Source organism: Vitis vinifera, chromosome 14, assembly GCF_030704535.1.
Source record: "Vitis vinifera cultivar Pinot Noir 40024 chromosome 14, ASM3070453v1".
Lineage (NCBI taxonomy): Eukaryota > Viridiplantae > Streptophyta > Magnoliopsida > Vitales > Vitaceae > Vitis > Vitis vinifera.
This window is the reverse complement of record NC_081818.1, coordinates 7,266,647-7,289,389: the sequence shown is the minus strand read 5'-3', so window position 1 is coordinate 7,289,389 and position 22,743 is coordinate 7,266,647. Positions and strand designations below refer to the sequence as shown.

The window sequence follows — 22,743 nt, the reverse complement described above, 5'->3', positions numbered from 1 at the left end:
GGTTATGGGTCCCGTCTGCGCTGTCTTGATGATATAATCACAGGGCTTGTAAATCTGCTGTTTCGGATCACCAGATAACAGAACCTTGTTAGTGCCCTCTCCTCATCCTCCTTGAATGTCTATATAATCAAAAGCCCCTTTTCTTCTTCCCAAGACGTCAATTTCTTTTTGTATGGAAGTTTCCATATATTCTTCTATGGGCAGCAACTTCTTCTCCTTTCTTGTAGTCGTGTCCTGCTTATATGCATGGTGGAGGTAACTTTATAAAATAATGCAGATGTCACTTTCCTTTCTCCAAAATTTTGGTGATCTTCCTTCCAAATATCTGGCAGCCCGTTTTTTAGAAAAAATAAAAAATCTTCTTTCCATCCTTCATTCAGCCGTGATCTGCTTTCATTTCTTTAACACTTTAAATCTCCTTTCCATCCTCCATTCAGCCCTAATCTGCTTTCCTTTCTTTAAGGATATAAATCTTCTTTCCATGTTGCATAGAATATCCCCACATATATGCAGTCGTGTACACCAAGGATCTTCTCCGATGTGTGCATTCGAATCTCATGCCAAAATAAAATAAGAATTAAAATTAGTAAAGGTCATGAAATTGAAAATTAAAACTAATTTAAAATTATACAATTAAAAACATTATATCTATCATAGGTACACAAAAATAATTAAGACATCAGTTTACACAATTTATCATCAATCTCATGCAATATTCTATAAAATAAATAAATAAAAACAAATAACTAACCAAATAATAATAAATAAATAAGTAGATAAATAAATAAAATAAATAGATAAATAAATAAATAAGAAACCGAGTACATGCCAGCATTAAAAGTGCAAATCATGCAAATTATGTAAGTCATGTGGGAATTACCTAAAAGGTAACATATGTGGGTCAAGATGCCTAAGTGGATCTAAAGTGAGTGTGTATAGGCTAGAAGGTGCCTAGGTGGGTCTAAGCGGGTCAAGGTGAATCTAAGTGGGCCTAGGGTAGTGCTTAATGGGCCAAGTGTATCTAAAACTATCCTAAAAATGAATGAAAAACCTAATTCTAAATTAGGGCTACCAAAGGTCACAATAAGGGGTCAGATAATCCCTCAATCAAAGTCTCCGAGGTGGCTCAAAAAAGATAAGTAGTATGAGTAGCTATGGGCCACTAAGGAACTACTGTAAAGTATTGAATAAGTATCTAATAGGACATGTGCTAGGAGGACAAAATTGAGGGTCTACAATTAGTGCTCATTCATTTTCCTTCGATCTATTTGTTCCTCTCATGGTATTTCATTTGTCTTGTCTTCATTGTTCTTTGTTCATATCTATTTACATTCTATCATTAGTTCAATATTATTCCTTTCTTCTCTTTCATCATTGATATATTCATCTTGGATTCTTTCTTCATCGCTGATATATTCATATTGGACGTCCTTAGGTCCATGATTTATGAGACTTTCTACACTTATTGCATTTTATACACGAGGGTATGGGGTTTTATCATTGGGATTATTGAGTCTAGTTTCCCTTCATTTCTTTACCCTATTACTCTAACCTACTTTACGTCCCGAGTCTTAAGACTACCCTGAGGCCATGATATCACGCATTATGTTTTGATAGCTCTCATGTGGGAGATACTTGGGATCGGTCGGAGAACATTTTGATTATGATGGTTCAGAAGTTGTGGTATGACCCCACACTAGGGCATAGCCACCTCAGAGAGTTTGTTGGATATGCAACCTTTTTATTTGATGTATTGCACCGGGGCATACTCTTCTCAGCCGATGATGGATTTTGGGTCATGGCCATCCCTTGGAGAAGATCAGACATCATTTTTCACATTGGAGCGTGAGACATGATTGGTATATTTCATCTGGTGTACTTTACATAAGGGCATATTTCTTGGTCGATGATGGTTTTTGAGGCATAGTTGTTCATTGGAGGTGATTAAATTCCTTTCACATTGGAGTATGAGATATGATCAGTGATTTGATTGGATGTGTTTATATGGGAGCATAACCCTTTCATTGGTATTGAAGGATTTTTCAGTGATTGGATCATGACGCACATTTGTGAGAGCTATATTAGTTCTTGAGCATTTCAAAGATTGCCTTACACTAGGGCATAACCCTCTCATCGGTGATTGATCTTAGAGGCACCAACTTACATGATCACATCAGATAGCATTTTTTTGTTCAGCCATACCACTTTGCTTGACTTTCCACATTAGGATTTGCTCATTCATTGGAGGAGATCAGATACTCCCATCGTGTTACAGTATGAGAGGACTTCAGAGAGTAGAGATTTATTTTGACTTGATGATGTATCATGGTTGTACTTCTCTCATCGATGCTTGCTTTGGAGATGCTTACATTGGGGCATAACCCACACATTGGTGATAGATTTTGTGAGATGATAGTTTATGCCAAACACATATTTTCCAGAGATTATCTTGCACTGAGGGCTTACCTATTTTGAGATGATGCATTCATACTAGGGCATAGCCAACTTGTTGATTATGACATTGAGACTCCACCTTTTATTTATGATTGTTGCTTTTGATGGATCATAGAGTTATTGACACCCTGGGTTTAGTCTTCTCAGCTCACCTAGTTTGATTTGGTTGCCCACTTACCTTTGTTGGACATCCTACCTTTGATTCAATTATATTTGCATCTATCTTGTCAGAGCCTTGCATATCTTCTTTGGAACCCACCTATTTCATCATCTTACATGACCTTATCCCATTCTCTTGATCAGAGGAGGATACATACTAGTCTTGAGCTTTATGGTTGAGTTTTCACATGCCTTTGGACATTAGGTTCAACATTTTCCATGATGGCATGACCTATTAGATTGTTGATGTATTTGTAATGATGTTTTCATATTGATAGTTGATATGTTGTGTCTTGATTTGCTTACATTTCAGACTAGGAGTCTTGGTCAACATTTGTTTGGTCTGTTATTTTAGTTTTTCTTTGTCAACATAGTTTTTATGATGTATGGTCTTATTTAAGCATTTATTCATTGATGTTAGACTTTTTCATTGCATTATCATTGAATATATCCTAGAGTGTCTTGTATGGTGACATTTTGTGTCTTATGTTAGTTACTATCTTACATTGGGTGCAACCCCCATCCTTAAGTTCATCAGATCTTTTGCAGATTTTCTCGCTACTCGATCTATTTCTTGATCTTTGCGAGTCATCATACTGGAGCATACCCCCTTTAGCGTTCTTTTACTTAGGCATACCCCCCTCTTTGGATTTATCACATCTCATGTTGATTTCATGGTTGTTAGACCCATTTATCGATCTTTACGAGTTATCACCTAGGGCATCCCCCTACCGTCAGTTTGTTCAAGGCATCTCCCTTTTTTCTAGGTTATTGAGGGCATCCATTTTTTCTGTTAGTTTTTCTAGGGCATCCCCCTATTATCAGTTTGTTTAGGGCATTCCCATTGCTTCAATTTTTTTTTTTTTTAGGACATCTCAATTTTTTCAGTGATTCTCACCACCATAGATCAAACATCTATGAGCATTTCAAATTCACCATCATAGATTATCATCTATGGGTTTCGATCAGTTTTCACCACCATAGATCAGACGTTTATGGGAATTTCAAATTCACCACCATAGATTAGACATCTATGGACATTTCAGTTGATTCACCACCATATATTATCATCTATGAGCCTTGATCAATTTTTACCACCATAGATCAGACATCTATGGGCAGTTCAAATTCACCACTATAGATCATACATCTATGAGCATTTCAAATTCACCACCATAGATCGTGTATCTATGGGCATTTGTTATAGTTATCTCACCATCATAGATTTTCATCTATGAGCATTTGTTTCAGTTATCTCACTACCATAGATTGGACATCTATGGGCATTTCAGTTGATTCACCACCACATATTTTCATCCTTGGACCTTCGAGATTATCACCACCATAGATTTTTATCCATGGGCCTTTGAGAGTTTCCACACCATAGATTGGCATCTATGGGCATTTTAGTCATATCACCACCGTAGGACTTCACCTGTAGGCTTTTTGATTTAACGTTTAGAGTTAACTTTTTGGTTTGGCTTCTAGAGCCATTATTTTCTCAGTTTAACGTTTAAAGTTAGTCTTATCATTCAAAGCCACAACTCCTGATATTTATGATCACTAGCATTACATGATTTGTTCTCACAGTTTCACATTCCATCTTACTTATTTATTTGTTGCATATGTGCTTCTCACTTCATTATGATATTCTAAAGTTTCTTCTCATCTTTTGTGCAGAATATAGCTCTGTGAGCTTGTAACATGTGTCTTGATTGTATTGTTGGATGTCTTTCACCTTGTGTCCTCGTATGATACACGTATGGTTTTTCTTTTTGTACTCATTCCTATGCTCTTTGGTGGTTCGATTGCTAATCGATTTCGATATCAATTTTCGAGTCACTTTTGAAGACTTTTCAGGTGTAGTCTAGATCCATAGTGTAACTTTAGGGACACCTTAGGAGTTTTCGTTCTTGCCATTTCCTTTTTATAGGGTTTTAGAGCCTCTTTGTTCTTGTTTTGGTTTAAGAGAGCTCGTGTCATACTGGGACAAATTTGGTGGTCTTTCTTTTTCTTTGATAGAGCCCACTTCATTTCGTTTGTGTATACACTCACTTTACTCATGGACTCTATCGAAGATGAGCATATTTATAGATCCCAAAATTTATCCCAATTTTATTTTTACATTAATTTTGAGCCCAATTTTGTCATTAGATTTTAAATCCCGATTACATGTGATAATTTTTTGGCCCACTCACCTTTTAATTTTTAGTTTTTATTATTTTGTAAATTGTTTTATTTATTTATTTATTATTATATTATATTATATCATATTATATATATTTTTTTCTCTTTTTTTTCTCTCTCATCTCTCCACTTTTTCTCATCTCTCCTCCACCTACCCCCAATACCACACCCATACCCCCACGTGCAAAGACCATCCAATTTTTTCTCTTCCATTTTTTTTTTCTCCACAGCCCTTCCCTCTACATTGCCATTTTCCAAAGACTCCCATTGTCACACGCTTCCCATCTTCCTTCATTTTTTTTTTCTCTTTCTTTCCTTTTCCCCTCCTCACACTCCACGACCACTTCCAACACACACCAACCAGGCCCATCTTTTTTTTTTTTTTTTTTCCCATTTTCTCCATCTCCACTTTCTTTTCTTCCTCCACACGCTGCCATATGCCTCCTCATTTCCTTCATTCATTTTTTTCTTTTTCATTTTTTTTTCATTTTCTATTTTTTATATCCCGTGAAACCCATCTCCATACCCATGGTCAGCCAATCATCGCCGACAACGCCATTTCCAGCAGCCGGGGACCACCTCTCCTTCCACCCATTTTTCATCCCACCACTATTTATTTCTCTCTCATTTCCTCTCATTCTTTCTTTTTCATTTTATTTGTATCTTTCTTTCCTCAAGTCCATGGCCAATTTTTTCACCAATTTTTTTACCACCTATCCCTTCATGGTCTCCCAAAAAAAAAACGTGTAGGTTTATTTTATGCATTATTTTATTTTATTTTCTTTGATTGTAATGGTAATTATTGTTTGTGAAATTTGGATTGTTGAATTAATATGAAATTTGGACTTTATTAATTAGTATGGAATTTGAGTTAATTTGTTGTTGGTAAATTAATATGAAATTTGAGATAATTTATTATTGGTGAATTAATTTAGAATTTGCTAATTTGGGCTCATCTTGATTGACGAAATTTGTTGGACTAATTTGAAATTTGAATTTGGGCTTGAATATCTATTGTGAATTTTATACATTTCTAGATATTTACATTTGGGCTATTTTTGTTTTTGTATGAGCCTATTCTACAATTCTGTTGGCTGAGTATGAATTTATGACACGTGGAACACGAAATTTCATGAAAGAAAGTGAGACTCGAAAAACTGTAAGAAGACATTGAACTTGTTTAAGCTTATTTGAGTACACGTTTTATTTCTCATCACTATTTAGTTTTATTTTTATTAATTTTTGTAAATATTTATTTGTATATATTTGTTGAGTGTGTACAAAATTGAATATTGAATAAATCGGAAATTTTGTTTGAATAAGAGGAACAATTCAATAAACATGTTTTAATAAAATAATAGTTTTAAAAAAAAATATTCTTTTAAATAAAAGAAAATTTTTTTTATTAATAAAAATTCATAAAAATGCTTTTAAAAAAATCCAAGAAAATTGTTTCTAATAGAATTTGAAAAATTGTTTTTAATAATAATTGTCCAAAAATTTCTCTGTTTAATAAAAATTATCCAAAAATTATTTTGTAAATAAAGTTGTCCCAAAAATTAATTTTTAATAGAATTGTCCAAATTTTTTTTAATAATTTTTTTCCTTAATTAAAATAGGATTAAAAGTATTTTATTAGAAATAGAGGATTTAAATTTTTTTCCTTTTTAATTAAAAATTCTTTTGCAAATAAAGTCATGTCTTTTTAAATAATTTGTATAAATCACTTTTCTTAAATGAAAATAAATTGAAATACTTTTATAAATAAAATTGTAAAAATTCATTCATTTTTTTTTTGTAAAAACAAGTAAAAATAATTTTTGTTGTCAAATTAAAATCTTGTAATAAATTCTTTTGATACAATAAATATAAATAATTTTTTTTTTTTGAAAACTGACTACAAATGAAATTGAGAAAATAAATTGACTCTTTTTTGTAAATAAATAAATTAAAATCATTAATTCAAAGTCATTTTTAATAAAATCCTTTGAAATTTCTTGAAAACTATTTTTTTAATATTTTTTTATTTAGTTCAATAAATCATTTTGCATAATTCTCTTGTTATTTATTTTGTGTATTCTGGTAATTAGATTACATCATTAGTTTTGTGTATATTGATTTTCACCATAACTTGTACATTGATTATTTTTCTTGGTATCCATAATTAATTAATTAATTGTCACAATTCTCTTAATTCGTTTAGTAGAGGTTGTAAGTATACAGGCTTAGAGGGGTTTTACGACTTACCACCGTACCTTCCCAATAGGTAACCTAACCCCTGGATCAGACTTTGGTTTTGCAGACATGTCTTTTCCAAATAAGGAGTCATACAAGGTTTTCTTTATTATTTTGTTTTCCTTTTAAAAAGTAAAAATAAAAATAAGTGAAGACTCCAAGTCTTTTTCTAAAAATAATTTTTTTCATAAAAAAATGAAAAAGGAGTTTCACCATTCAAGTGGGGACGGACGTAAAAAACGCAGGTCCACACACATACACATATATATAACAAGCGGGATGACCTTGTCCCCGCTTGTTTACATTCCTAAGTACTTTCCTTTTTTCACAAAATTATTTAACATTTTTTGAGATTGTATTTTAAGATGAAAATATTTAACCCTCTAGTTTTTGTAATTTATTTCTCAATGAAGACTTTTAAATAATTTTACAACTTAATTCTACCAACGCCTTGTACTAAAATAAATGATAAGCAATAAATGTTAATTATGCTAAATTATGCAAAAAAAAAAAAAAAAAAAAAAACAAAAAGCAAAAAAAAAAAAAAAACAAAAAAGAAAAAAAAAAGAACATTTCACCAATTTAACCATTAAAAGCTTGGTTAAAATTTTGACATAGATCATTTACTAGCTATATTGAAAGGATGTTTCGAAGAAGTTAATACTTAATATTTAATAATTTAAAATAACTTTACTATAAATTAATATGCTTGAGTTATTAAATCATATATATTAAGTCATTAAATTGATTTATTAAAATCATTTTTTAATTTTAAGTTGTAATGTTAAGTTATTTAACAAAAAATAAAGTATGTTTAATGACTTAAATTAGATTGTTAAGTTATATTAAGTCAAAATCGATTCATAAAACACCCTCTAAATTTCTAAGAAAAATTTGAAAACAAAATCCCATCATGGATTCCGAAAAACAAAATTCTTACAATTTTCAACTAAAATGAAAAATCATATACACCAGCTAAACATCATCCAGAGACTTTGAGGGCACAGACACAAATTCTTCCATGTCAAAAACTGAATTATTCTTAGAATTCTCAAATATCTCCCCATCACCCCACAAGGCATAACCTTCCTCCCCATGCACTGCATCGTCGCCTATCTGCAACTCATCCTCAGCTAGTCTAAGTGGAACCAGGGTTCTAATCAGCAAACAAATGAAGCTAGTCATGACAATGTTGAGGCACACAATGAAGAGAATGCCTACAAGTTGAATTCCCATTTGTCGTAACCCTTTTGAGGTTCGATCTTCTTGAAGAGCGTAGGCTAGGCCAATGTATTTCTCCCAATCGGGTACCATGTAAAAGAGGCGGCAGAGCTTTGGCATGGCGAAGAAGCCGGTGAGTATGCCGCCTAAGCTTCCCGCAATGGCGTGAGAGTGGAAGATGGACATGGTGTCGTCCACTTGTGTAAGGAACTTGAGCTTGTTGTGGAGCACCATCATTGTGTACCATGGAATGCTTCCTGAGAATACTCCCATTAGCATGGCTGCCCAACCTTGGACTACTCCTGTTCAAGGGTAAGTGGGGTTTGTTCAGAAATGAATCTCATATAAATTGAAGGAAACATCAGAAAGAAAAATAAGGGTTTGTTTGAAAAAAAATTTCCAGAACTGTTTTTAAAACAAATTTTGACAACTTTTTGCGTATAAAAGCTTGTTTGGGAATTGGTATATTTTTAATTTCTTTGTGATGTTTTTAAATATTATTTTAAAAATAAGAAAAAGCAAACAAAATATGTGACTCTATCTGGAAAATGTTTTTTAAAAACAAATTTGAAACAGTTTTCAAGAACAATTTTTTAAAATTGTGTTTTATGACTTATTTTTTATTTTTTGAACAGAAGTCTAGTATGTTTACGAACATAAATGGACTTATTTGGTAATTATTTTTAAAAACGGTTCTAAAAAACAAAATTTTAAAACTGTTTTTTATTTTTCTTTTATTTTTATTTTTTATGTTTTCTAGAATAAAAATTTATTTAGAAACCTAAAATACTTTTAACTTATTTTTAATATTTTTAAAAATAATTTTTATATTTAGTGTTTTATTTTTAATCATTATATAAATTTATATAATTATTTTTTTAAATAATTCTAAGAAAATAAATGAAAACAACATAAAACAATTAAAATATGTTATCTTTAAAAGCACCCTATTTTCTGTTTTTAAAAACAGAAAATAGATTTTGTTTGCAAACATGTTTTCATAATTTTTTGTTATGAAAAATAAAAAATTGTTTTCGAAAACAGTTATGAAACAAGCCTAAAATATTTTAACTTGTTTTCTATGATTTTAAATATGTTTTAAAAATAAATTTTATATGTAATTTATTTTTAATTAGTCTAAATATTTGTATAATTATATTTTAAAACAACCTTTGAGAAATTCCATTAAAAATAATTAAAATATATTTTCTGAAAACATGTTATTTTGTGTTTTTAATAACAATTATATATTTATATTTATTTATGTTTTTTGTTTGCCAAAAGTATTTTCCTATTTTTTTTCCTTTTTTTTTAAGAATAAAAAACCGTCTAAAAAAAAAAAAAGAAACAAAATATGACCAATATGCTAAAAAAACATCATATTTTTTTGTTTTTATGAATTCCTATTGTGAAATATGTTTTCTTTTTCTTTTTATCAAACAAGCCCTAATCCTTCTATGCAGAAGCGTTGACATAAGGGGACTAAAAAGCCCAAAGGGATGTCATCAATGATTGGGTTGGGCCCATAAAGCCCAGAAAGAAAAAAAAAAGTGAAAAGAAAGGAATGTACCAGCTGCAGGCGTGATGCAAACCAAGCCAGTGATCATGCCTTGTATAGCACCAAACACACGTGGCTTCCCAAAGAAAATGGTGTCCAGGATTAACCACGTCATCAGACTAGTAGCAGCGCAGACGTGGGTGTTGAGGACGGCCAGAGATGCGTCCAAGCTGGCAACAGCGGGAGCTCCGCCGTTGAAACCACTCCACCCCATCCATAGCAGCCCTGCACCCCCAAGCATCAGAATCATATTATTGGGTGGGAAGCTATCCCTGTCACCACTCGCTCTTGGTCCCACCTTTCAAAATCAGTATGACACGTAAGATATAAAGTTGATTTCATAGATCTAACCACTGATAGATGAAAAAATTAAATTATTTTTGATTTATTGATTTAAAATTTATTATTTATTTTAATAAGCAATAAGACTATTGGATAAAATTAATTTAAATTTTATTGTAAATCATTAAATTAATATATTTACTCTTATTAATTTAATATTTATATTTTGTACAATAGATATATAAAATAACGAAAAAAATATTTATGGTAAAAGATGTACATTGTAAATATTGAGTCATAGTTGAAAAATATATTCTTATTAAATATGGCTAAATAAGATAAAAAATATATAATACTTAAAGATTAAAAATAAATTAACTATTTTGATTTAATATTTAAAGTTATTTTTCTTTTACTTTAGCCACTTGTATTTACAAGAGATTCAAATTAGTATACTAAGTTACCTAGTTCTAGTTTTATGCTTCAGACTTAAAATGGTAATTTTGAAAATATGTTTTTAAGAATTTGTTCCCAACACAAAGGGTATGTTTAGAATCTATTTTCAAAAACAATATTAGGTTTTTAAGAGTATAAGATAGGAAAAATAATAAAAAATAAAAAATGAATTTTGCTTTTAAAAAATATAAAATAAGGTATTTTCTAATAATATAATTTAGTAATTTTTTATTTTTTTATTTTTTTTTCTAAGAGTTAATTTTAAAAATAATTATATAAATACAAAAAATGACTGAAAATAAAACAATAAAAAATATCTTTAAAAAATATTTAATATAAAAAATATGAACAATATTTCAAAATTTTAAACAAATTATTTATTTATTTATTTTACAAAATATTATAATTATTTTAAAAATTATTTTTGAAAATACTTTTCAAATAGAGCTAAAGTATTTTCCCAAAACATATTTTAATTGTTTTATTCTAAAGTTTGTTTTAAAAAATAATTATACAAGTAGACTTTTGTTATAGAAAACAAAAAAAAAAAAAAAAAAAAAACAATTTTTAAAACTTTTCTCAAAAATTATTTTTTGAAAACTATTATCAAAATTTATTTTTTGAGAAATGTTTTCAAAGAATGTTCTCAAACAGCGGGTGAGTATTTTGAATTAATTGTTGAATGTTTTGAAGCCATTTCATGAGGTTGATATGCCAAGTGCTTACCCAATATGCTGCAGTGAAGCCAGCAACGCCAGAGGAGAGGTGAATCACATACCCACCTGCAAAGTCGATAACTCCAAGCTTCGCCAGCCACCCATCAGGACACCATACGCTATACGCCCCGATGGTGTACGAAAACGTAAGCCACAGTGGCACAAACAACATCCATGCACCGAAATTCATTCTCCCCAACAATGCTCCGCCTATCAAAATCACTGTAATGGCTGCAAACACAAGTTGGAAGAACACCATTGTAGCGGTTGGAAACATGCCTAAAAACGCCTGGCCTAGAAGAAGATCGGCGTCTAGGGCAACCCCCGGCTTTCCTAAGAAGAAGACTAGCTTTTCGCCGAAAGACATGCGATAGCCCCACCCTACCCAGCATATTATTACTGCTGCGAAGGCGTAGAGGGCCATGAAAGCTGAGTTCACTGCCCATTTCTTCTTTACCATGCTTCCATAGAGGATCACTAGCCCTGGAATGCTCTGCATGCCTACAAGTGTTGCTGCCGTGAGTTGCCATGCGTTGTCCGCCCTGTTCATCCACTCGGGGCTTGCTTCATTTGGCTGCAGGTTTGAAGGAAGCTCCATTGCTTGGATTGAGATGAAAGGGTCAGATGCTACGTACGTTTGGTTGAGAGATGGACTTATACATGTGAATTAGGGTTTGTAGTGGCTCAGATGCATTCCTGTTGTTTCTTTGTGATTGTATTTAGCTTTCGAGGCCGGCTATGGTGACTTTAAATCTGAACTTTCTTCACTCAAAATGCTGATGAAAGAAACACCCTGTTACCAAAATTTTTGAATTAGCATCAAAAGCTAGCTTTTGGTGCCATCTTTTCTCAAGGGAAAATGATGCTCTTTTTCTTTTTCCCCCCTTAATTTTTCCATTTGAAGAGACCAAGTCCAATGGCTAAAGCTTTGGTTTTCATATAAAATATTGGATGTATGAGGTATAGTTCACTGACAAATGTATGATTTCTGAGAAGTCCTTTTCAAATTTGAGAAGTTCCTTTTTGGCTCTACTTGGTTTGAGTGGCTGAGTTACATCCTTAGTTTGATCCCTCACTTTGTATTTGTGTGACATATGCATGCGAATGTCTTATGTATTAGCTTTTAGATGATTTCTATATCAAATGCATTATAAGTTGCCATCCCTATCTTTTTCATTGGACCATATGAGTTAGTTTGCAAGAAAGGGAAAAAGAATCAAGGGATATGCAGACGGGGTACCATTGACCATAAAAGTATGTTTTGGGCTGATAATTATAAAATATGAGAAATCGGGAATCTAACTTTTGGTTTTTCAAGATAACTATGTCGATCTCAAGAATAATTTAAGATTCATGCTCTCTTAGCTTAGTTATTATTTTATGCCCAATATGCCCTTTCCTTTCTCTAGCTCAACCTCCACATTGGATAAACAATAACAATAATAATAAAAAAAAATACAAAAAACTGAAAAACACCCTCACTTTTCTCTCCTTGCCTGACACTAATATTGAACAGAAGACTTCATCCTCTGTTTGCTTCTCTCCCTCTCGAAACCCAAAATCCAGAACCTTTATACCTTTCTCATGTTGATCTCAATATGAAAAACTCAAATCTCGTCAAAAAAGGACCCTTTATTTTCCCAAATGTTCTCGGAATCCTAAGAATCCGATGAAACCCAACCTTAACCTCTTCTTGTTCTTGGAAGAGGTTAACATTTTTCAACTTTCCTAAATGAGAGGAAGGTTAGTTTTCAATTTTTACAAAATGAGAGGAACCACGCGAAAAAGGTTAGGGTTTTTTTTGGGTTTTCCAAAATGAGAGGAAGATAAGGTTAAGGTTCGAGTTTTGTTTTTAACTTTTCCTTTTTTTTTTAATCAAGGACAATTTAAGTATAAAATAGTCATAAGTTGAGAGTCCATGAATCCCAAATTATTTTTGGGACCAACATAGTTTTCTTGAAAAACCAAAAATTGGATTCCCAATTTATTATATTTTCCACATTACGGGCCCAAAACATACTTTTTTTCCCTCACATTTTCTACTTTTGGAGTATTAACCTAATTTAGGCTTCAAGTAAACATACTGTTAACATACGGTTCAAGTAAAAAAAACTAAAATTTTTATATGAAGTGCATTTGATATATAAAAATCTACAACCACTCTTAAATTTTTTATTTCAATACTAAAATTGATATGAAAATATCATATATTGGAATAACGTTTTAAAAGGTGCCAATTGAAGGTAAGGTGATGGTTTCAAAAATTAATTTTGTTATAATTGAATTTTCATTTATAAAACAGATAAAAAAAACATTAGTATTTTATTTTTTGGGATTCCTAAATCTCAATTCTCATAGGATTTAGACGTATTTCTTATTTGTGATTTTAAATGATTAAATGAAAGTAACAGAATTTATCATATGAACTTAAGACTCATGAATAAGTTCCCAAATGTATGCCCTGCAAGTTCTTTTGGGGAAAAATTTTCAAATACTATTTTGGATTTAGTACTCGGCTTAATGTCTAACATCACATCTTTGATTACATATATGACATGTCTATCTAGCACCCAACATGAATTAAATGCTAGTGCAAATTAAATCTAATTAGTTGAATGGTGTCTTGGCACACAATTATACGTATAGGGAGAAGGAAGTATTTGTGACCAATTGATTTTCTATTTTCTACTCAACCAAAAGCTTTGCACCAAGCCTATCCAATGACAATTAAGAGTATGATATGTATATTGAATCAAAATCTCGTAAGCTTAAATTTTATTGAAAATTATTAATTCGACGTAGTATCTAAACTTTGTTTGTCGTGTAATTTGTATTTTCCTCATTTGTATATGGATATGAATAAAAAATTATTTTTCGTTTGATATGAATCCAAATTTTATTTGTTTCTTCATCTACGAATATGAGACCACACATGAGGGAAGATATTAATGATCAAGATATGTATAATGAGCTCAAATCCTACAGGTTTACACTTTTAAAAAAATCGATAATTCAACTAGGGATGGCAATGGGACGGGTTTTTTCAGGTACCTGCCCCGCCCCTCCTTTAATGAGACGGGATTTAATTTTAATAAACAGGTTTAAGACGGGTTTGAGAATTTTTTTTAAAACTCAGGATGAGTTCGGGTATTGCCCCATCACACCCCGATTATAAATAAAATTAATTTAATTTAATTTTTATTTTACTATTTTTAATATATAGATAATAATAAAATATTTTTAATAAAATAAGTTATAAAAACTATAATAATTTAATTATTTATAAAATATGTTTATTTTAATGTAATTAAAAATTTTAAAAGTAATTTTTTTTAAAAAAAATTTAAATTAAAAAAAAAATTAAATGGGGCGAGACAGGTATGAGAATTTATCATACCCCATACCCGCTCCGTTTAATTTTTTAAATGGAACAGGAATGAAAATTATTTTGAATAAATGGAATAGGGTTGGGATGAGAGCGATCCGTCCCGTTGCCATCCCTAAATTCAACAATGAGGAAATAGATTAATGCAAGAGAAAATGTCAATTGCCTAAAGTCTTAAAGGTCCTTTGGGAGGAGTAGTTGAAGAAAGATGGTGGAACAAGTAAATTAAAAAATTCAAAAATAGCAGGTAAGATTTCGTGGGAATGCATGTGTTCGTTGCATGCATTGTTGAAAACTTCTTTTTGAAATTTATGAATCATTGACGTGCAAGCACACGTTACTTTTGAATGGTAAGATGTTTACTAGAAAATTTACGGCATTGCTGCTAGAGATTAAAAATTTACGACCACTTTTTTAAAAAAATCTTCAAAAGCATTATATATGAATTGTTTTATTAAATAATTGGTATAAACTTCTAGAAAATCTCCAAGTATTGGAAAAACCTATGACTTATTTATCATTTTGTCATTTTTTATATTGTTTGATGGGTTAATTTCACTCATCTCCCTTAAGGTTTTAATTAAATATAACTAGTTCCCATTGGTTTGAAAATTTATCGAATACCTTATTTATTTTTTAATTAGAAGGGAAGTGAGTGAAAATATCATATGAGAAGGATAGAGGAGGCATTTGATGAAATTTCAAATTAATGTAAACTAAATGTATTTAGTCAAAACCTCATAAGAGGTCAATGAAATTAACCCCTTATTTCCGTGATACCCCTTAACTCCTGTAAATCGGGTTTTTGCTATATTTATTATGTTTTTTATAGACTCTCTAAAGGTCACACTTTGTTTTGTCATTCTATATATTTTTTATTTTTTTTAAAATTATATCTATTTAAAATTTCTATAATTTTTTCTTATAACTACTAATCAACAATCATTGGTTGGAGTTGGAGTCTTTACTATCTTTTATAACGTCATACTCTCCATTCATGTACTTTTCTCAATTTCATATTTTACTTTGAAATTAATAAGAAAATTTGAAAAAAAGAAACAAACTCAACATCACCATAAACATTAAACACCATGAGTATTGTAAGTATCTACGAAGTTGATTGTTGTATCATTTCATATCTTTTGAATCAAACCAAAGTCCACTATGTACGGGCTAGTAAAAAATTTAGGGAGAATTGTGTTTTGGGCCTGGTTGGACAAAAAAATTAACATTTGGTTCATATATCATGCATATTTAAGCCCAAGACTCAAATAAAGTATGAAAATTAAGATGAAGGATATTGTCTTTCATTAATTCCTAAAATACCTTTAACCCTTAGATAGGCACAAGTAAGTGTGAATTTCAATTTTTTTGTGTTTTTTTTTTCTTTTTTTATTCCCTATTAAGTATTGCTCATTTCTAACTTTTTTTTTTTTTTTTTTCTTCCAATCTATATTTCTATTTTATGTCAAATAAAAAGTAATAATGTTTTTTTGTTTTTCATTTTTAAAGATATTGAATCTTTTTGCTCTTATTATAAGCAATGATAAAAATTTTGGGATTTTTCATCCAAATATTTTTTATCTTTTTGTATTTATCTTTTAGTTTAATTTTCATTTTTTATTTTAAATTTATATTACCCTTTCATTTATATTTTTCTCTTATTTTTAATTATTTTTTATATTTTCTACATTAACCATATTTTAAAAAATTTTAAAATTGACTATCACTTCACTTTATTATATATATATATATCCTTTTAACTTTTTAATTTTTAATGTTTTTATTTTAAAAAGAAAATTTTATTGAAAAAAATAAGAAGTTCTAATTTTATATTAATAATTTTTCTTATCTAAATAGACTAATGCAAAGTATTTTGACTTACAACAAGAAAATTGTCAATACAATTTTTTATTTTATCTAAAAATTATTGAAAGTGATATTTAATTTTTTTTTAATGACTTTCAAACTTATCTAATTTTTTACTTGAAAGGTAATAGAACATGTTTACAAAAAAAAAAAAAAAAAAAAATAGTTTTTCATTTTTTAAATAAATGACTATAAATATATTAAAAGAATTAAAGATAATCTTAGTAAAATTTTTTGATAAATATGATTATAATTTTAAATATAGATTCATTTGGATAAATTTTCACAAAAAAAAAAAAAAAAATAGTGGAAAGAAAGAACATTACTAAAACTACAAAAACAAAATATGTAATTACAAAATTTTGATGATGAAATTTAAAAATAAAATTCGAAACAATTATTGAGTGAGAGAATTTAAGTGGGGAAAAAAATATTTGAATGGAAAAAAATGGGAAAGTTTTTCAAAATCACTTGAAATCCTTAACAAAAAATAGTCTTGTACACCATTACACAATTAGTAAATTTGTCTTGTACAATTAATGTAATACCCTTGTACAATAACTCAAATTTCATGCATCATCTCATGAATATCTGACAATAGGTCAGTTAACCATGTTTGCATTAGTTTGGTTTTAAAAAAGAAGAAAAATTGTTGTATAATTTTGTTTTATAATTATCATAAGTGAGGTACCTATTCAAATGACCATATACAAGTTAGATAAAGTGCATGAGATGAATGTATGCTTAACCAATGTGTTAAGGAATGTCATTTATCCTCGGTTATGAGAAATAAACAAATAAGTTTTTCAAAATCACTTAAAATCCTTCACAAATAATAGTCTTATACACTCTTGTATAGTTAATATATTTGTCATGTACACTTAGTGTAAATACCTTGTACAATACTCAAATTCCATATACCCCCTACTCAATATGTGTAACCATAGGTAGGTTAACCATGTTTTCATTGGTTTGTTTAAAAAAATAGTGGAAGATAGAAAAACAAAATTTTCTCTCAAACATCATTAATGGGATAAGTATTCGAATTATCATGTGCAAGTTAAATAAAGTGCATAAGATGAGTGTGTAATAGAGGAATGTGTACCTTAAGAGTGTGTAATCCTTAGATGACAAGACAAAAAAAAAAAGTTGTCCAAAATTGATTAAAATATTTCACAAAGGATAGCCTTGTATATCCCTTGTATAGTGAGAACATTTATCTTGTACAATTAGAACATTTGTCTTGTTCAATTGAACATTTACCTTGTACAATTAGTATAACACCCTTGTACAATGATGCAAATTTCATCCATATGCATACATTATGTGCCACATATAATGTGTGAACCATGTTTCCAATGGTTTGATTTAAAAAATGATATAAAATGTAAAAACAAATTTTTTCTCTAAACATCATTATTAAGGTAAGTATTTGAATTGTTATATGCGAGTTAAATAAAGTACATGAAATAAAAGAATTTGTGGTAGGAGAACGTATAATCCCTAGATGACAAGAAAAAAAAAAGTTGTTTAAAATGTATAGTTTTGTACACCCCTTGTACAATTAGTGTAATAACGTTGTATAATGATATAAATTTCATATATATGTATAAATTATATCCATATGAGTGTGTAAACCATGTTCCCAATAGTTTGACATTTAAAATAATTAAAACACTATTTTATTTTATTTTCAATGCAAAATGTAATTAAAAATAAGACAAAGAAATTACTTAAAAACTATTATTTAAGCCAAGTTTATTTATTTATTTCCTTTTATTTTTGAAAATAAAGAAAAAGAATAAAAAAATTATTTAACCATAATAAATATGAATATAAGATCAATTAGAAAATACAAAATTTATTTATTTATTTTATTTTATTTTTGGAATTAATGAAATAAAAAATAAAAAATAAAAAATTTATTTAACCATAAAAAATATTGATATAAGATATGTTAAAAAATAGAAATAACCCCAAATTTATCTACTTATTTCATTTTATTTATTTAAATTAGAAAGTAATTTATTTTAATAGATTAAAATGTGGATAATTGATTTATTACTTTGTTAATTATGGATATATTAAAATTTTCTATTAGACAAAAAATAAATAAAGAAAATAAAATTAAAAAGAGTAATAAATATATATAATTTAGTTATTTAATTATTTTTCATGTAAAAGATAGTCCCACAAAAAACACATAATTGATCAATTTCTTTGTTTAATTGTAAATATATCATTTTTTTTATTATTAAAATAACTAGTGGAAAAAAATAAAAATGAATAATCAATGAATGAAATTTAATTCTTATTATTATTTTCATATAAAAAAATAGTACTAAACAAGGTTTTCAATTTTTATTTTTAAAAATAGTTTTCATTTTTTAATTAAATGTTTTTTCAAAAAGAAATATAAAAAATATAAATCATATTACCATTTTTTTATAAAGTATTTTTTAAAATAGTTTTTGAACATATTTTTTCTTTATTTATAATTTAAAATAGAAAATAATGTTGATTTTCCATTATTTATAAAAAAAAATTTAAAACAATGAAAAATCCAAGTTGTTAAAATATAATTATTATGGTTGCATGAATAGTGGTGCAATAAAAACAAAAAAACTTATATAAAAGGTCATTGGGTATTTTAGTCCATCACTATTTTATATCCTTAAAAGGTAATATATAGAAATTTGAAGGATATATTAGTCTTTTAACATCTTATATCATTTCCATAAATCATAGAAGTTATATGTACTAAATGTTAATTTTTGGGCCAATTGAGTTCAAAACACAATTATCCCAATAATTTATTGTTCTCACCTGCCAGCCCTCAAGTCTGAATTTTCTCTGGGAACTTTAAATGAAAAGGAAAAGAAAAGATCAGACACATCAAAGTCCTTCTCAATCCTTCTCATTCATCCAGTTTGGAAATTTCCTTTCTATTTATTCTCAAGCAAAAACCCACGCCAATCAATTGAGGACACATCCACTGCTTGCATTATCAAGAGTACTTATCATTCGGGTTAGAGTTACTCATCAATATGAAATGTAAAGAAAATCAAACTTTTCAATCATCTTCTTCAGTTCATGCACTTGTGGAAGAGGTATTTCAAAGAGAAAAAAATTCCCATGACAGAGTCATAACCAATGAAAAGTTGCCATTTACAAAGGTTTGTACCAAGTAGGGACGGTTCCAATTCATACCCGAAAAGGACATCCCCCTTGAATTTTTTTAAACAAAATATTTTTAAGGGGATTTAAACCCTTTCTCATAAAGAGATGAAAAAAAAATCATTTGTTACCATTAAACTATAGATGTTTTTTATTTAGGTTTTGCCTCCCTGAAATAAAGAGCTAGATGTTGCCCCCTCAAGTCATTTACTGGCTCCGCCATGGGTACCAAGGGCAAAAATAATGTAAGGGTCCATGGCTGTCATCTACCATAATATTGGTGTGGTTAAACAACATACTGTTGCAATTTTGCTGACTCTTGATTCATTGTATACGGCAAAGTACAAAGTAATTGTTAAGGCTTCCCGAGTGTGGAGAGATGGCGGGTCGTTTGCTTCCATTTGAGCTTTGACTAAAGGGGATGACTCATCAAATTAAACTTCATCATATCCATCAACATCAACACAAAAAGTGAGGATGAAATATTGTTCTGAAAATTTCCATTGCCGTTTCCGTTGGTTGTCTATTTCCTTTTTCATTCTCAAAATGTTGTGCGGTTTATATTTACTTTATGATTTTGTTTAATAATTAAAGAAATTTAAAATTTAAAATCTCTTTTTAAAAGTTAGATTGTTTGATGTTATTTAGGATGATAACCACGGGAGCTATATGGATGGATCATGTTTAATCATACTTCAACTAAACTACTTTTTGGATTATAGGCCCTTTTAAATAACTATTTTTTAAAACAGTTTTGTTCTTCGAGTCAAAGATGTTTCAATAAATGTTTGTTTTATTAAACATTATAAAACGGTTTTCAAAAACTGTTATTTAAAACTATTTTTGAAATTAAATAACTACCTAACAGGGCAATAACATCTATGTTTGGATTGTGTTTGTTGTTAATATTAGGTTGGGTTTGGATTATATTTGTTTGCTTGTACTAGATTGTGTTTGGAAATTGCGCATGTGAATAATGATTTGCTTTGCAGTGTTAAGGGAGATTCTTCTACTAAAGAAATGAACTCATTTGATTGTAACAGTATCAAGGAAGGCAAGGAAGATTGTCAAAGGTCAATCACATGGGGATCATAGAATAACCATATTCCCATTATAGTTCTTCACCATTATGTAAAATTTCGATACATGATTCTCTGGTATGTAAATTTCCATCCAAACTTCAACCATGTACATATATATAAAACATTTATACATCTACATATAAAATAAAACCTATTGGATATAAATAAGTATTTATTTGTATGCAAGTATAATGAAAAAAATGAATTCACGAGATAGAAAGCTTGACTTATGGTGCAAGGTTTCTTATAGAAACCTAGTATTGATTATGAGGAAATGTACTCTCTAGTTACGGACATAGTAATATTTTGTCACTTAATTACTTTGACAATCTACAAGGATTAGATATGTGTTTTGTGAATGTAGGTACCACATATTTGTATGGATGGATACGTGTTTTGTGGACATAGTTACACACACATTTCTTATGGATGGATACATCGAAAGGTGCTAAAAACAAATAATTCAAATTATCATAGTGTATATTCAATTAAATTGAAAATGATTCTTGTATGGAAGTAATCCAAAGGCATGAGGTATAGTTGTCTTAGCAAGTATCTATTAAAGTAAGGCATATGTTAATAATTCAATTCACTAATGCATTTTTATTAAGAAATTAGAAATTGGATTTGAAATAGTTGTAATATATATGAATTTTAATCTTGTTGAAACTCTTAAAGAATCCACAAGAACTGCTAATTATTTGAAAAAATCATTTGAAATGAAAAATCTTGGAAAACTTACAGATCGAAGATTTTCCAAATAAAATGTTAGTATTTCAATTAACATATATAAAGAAAGTCTTAAAGCACTTAGATATGGACAAATCACAACTACTAAATTTTTTAATGGTAGTTAGTTCAATTGAAGTGAAAAAAGACTTCATTTGTCATAAAGAAGATAATGGAAAAATACTTGATTTAGAAGTATCTTATTGTAGTGCTATTGGTGCACTAATCTATTTTATAAATTGTACTTACTATATCATTTACTATCAACTTGCAAGTTGTAGTTTTGCATCAACTCAAAAACATCGGAATGAGGTCAAACATATATAATGATATCTTTGTGAAGCAACTAAAATAAAGTTTATTTTATTTGAAAGGATCTGAATCTAATAAGTTGTTTGAAGATGTAGATGATGACTATCTTTGAAATTCTCACAAAGCTCAATCTCAATGGGAAATGTATTTATCCATTGATAGTACAATAATGTTGTAGAGATCAATTAATGAACAATGATAATCATCTCATCAAATCATTAAGAGATACCCATAATTTACGAACCGAGTTGTGAATGTGTATGACTAAGGCCAATGATCCATTATATTTAAGAATCATGTGGACTATTCTTTATAAAAAATAATCTAACCAAATTACATAAAAAGAATACTATTTGTATTGGACAACTTAGAAGAGGATTTATAAAAAGTGATAGAACTAAATATATATTTCCTAAGTTCTTTTATACTCATGAGCTTTAAGAGAATTCTGAAATTGATGTTCAACAATTCTAGTCATGTGATAATTTAATATATGTATTTGTAAAAACATTACCACCTACTACATTAAAAAAAAATTGATACAACATTGGAATAAAAACTGAGAGATTTATAAATTAAAGTGTTGAAGAAAATATAATAACATTAACATAATGGAGAGAATACTAATATAGATGAACTATTTTTGTTTTCCTTCGCCTAAATTTGTTCCAATAAAGTATATTGACAAAGTTTTAATGGGGAGTCCTAATGGTTAAATTATCTAAAAAATATTATATTCTTTTTCTTTCATAAGGTTTCTTTCCTAGTAAGATTTTAATTAAACATATTTTTTATGATCATAAAAATATGCTTGATTACAATATTGTTGTAGGAATTTCTCGATATATAAAAATTTGTGTATGATGATCATAAACATTTGTTTTTTTTTGTGTAAATGATTAATTCAAATACTGATGTAAA

General features: G+C 29.0%; 1 protein-coding gene across 1 annotated transcript; it reads right to left on the bottom strand.

Moving 5' to 3' along the window:
* Positions 1-7,980: 7,980 nt before the first annotated feature.
* On the bottom strand, positions 7,981-11,866 carry LOC100264163 (ammonium transporter 2 member 4). Its single transcript, XM_002274488.2, is given in 3 exon segments — positions 7,981-8,558; positions 9,827-10,112; positions 11,279-11,866. Coding segments are annotated over 3 exon segments (1,452 nt in total).
* Positions 11,867-22,743: the final 10,877 nt, after the last annotated feature.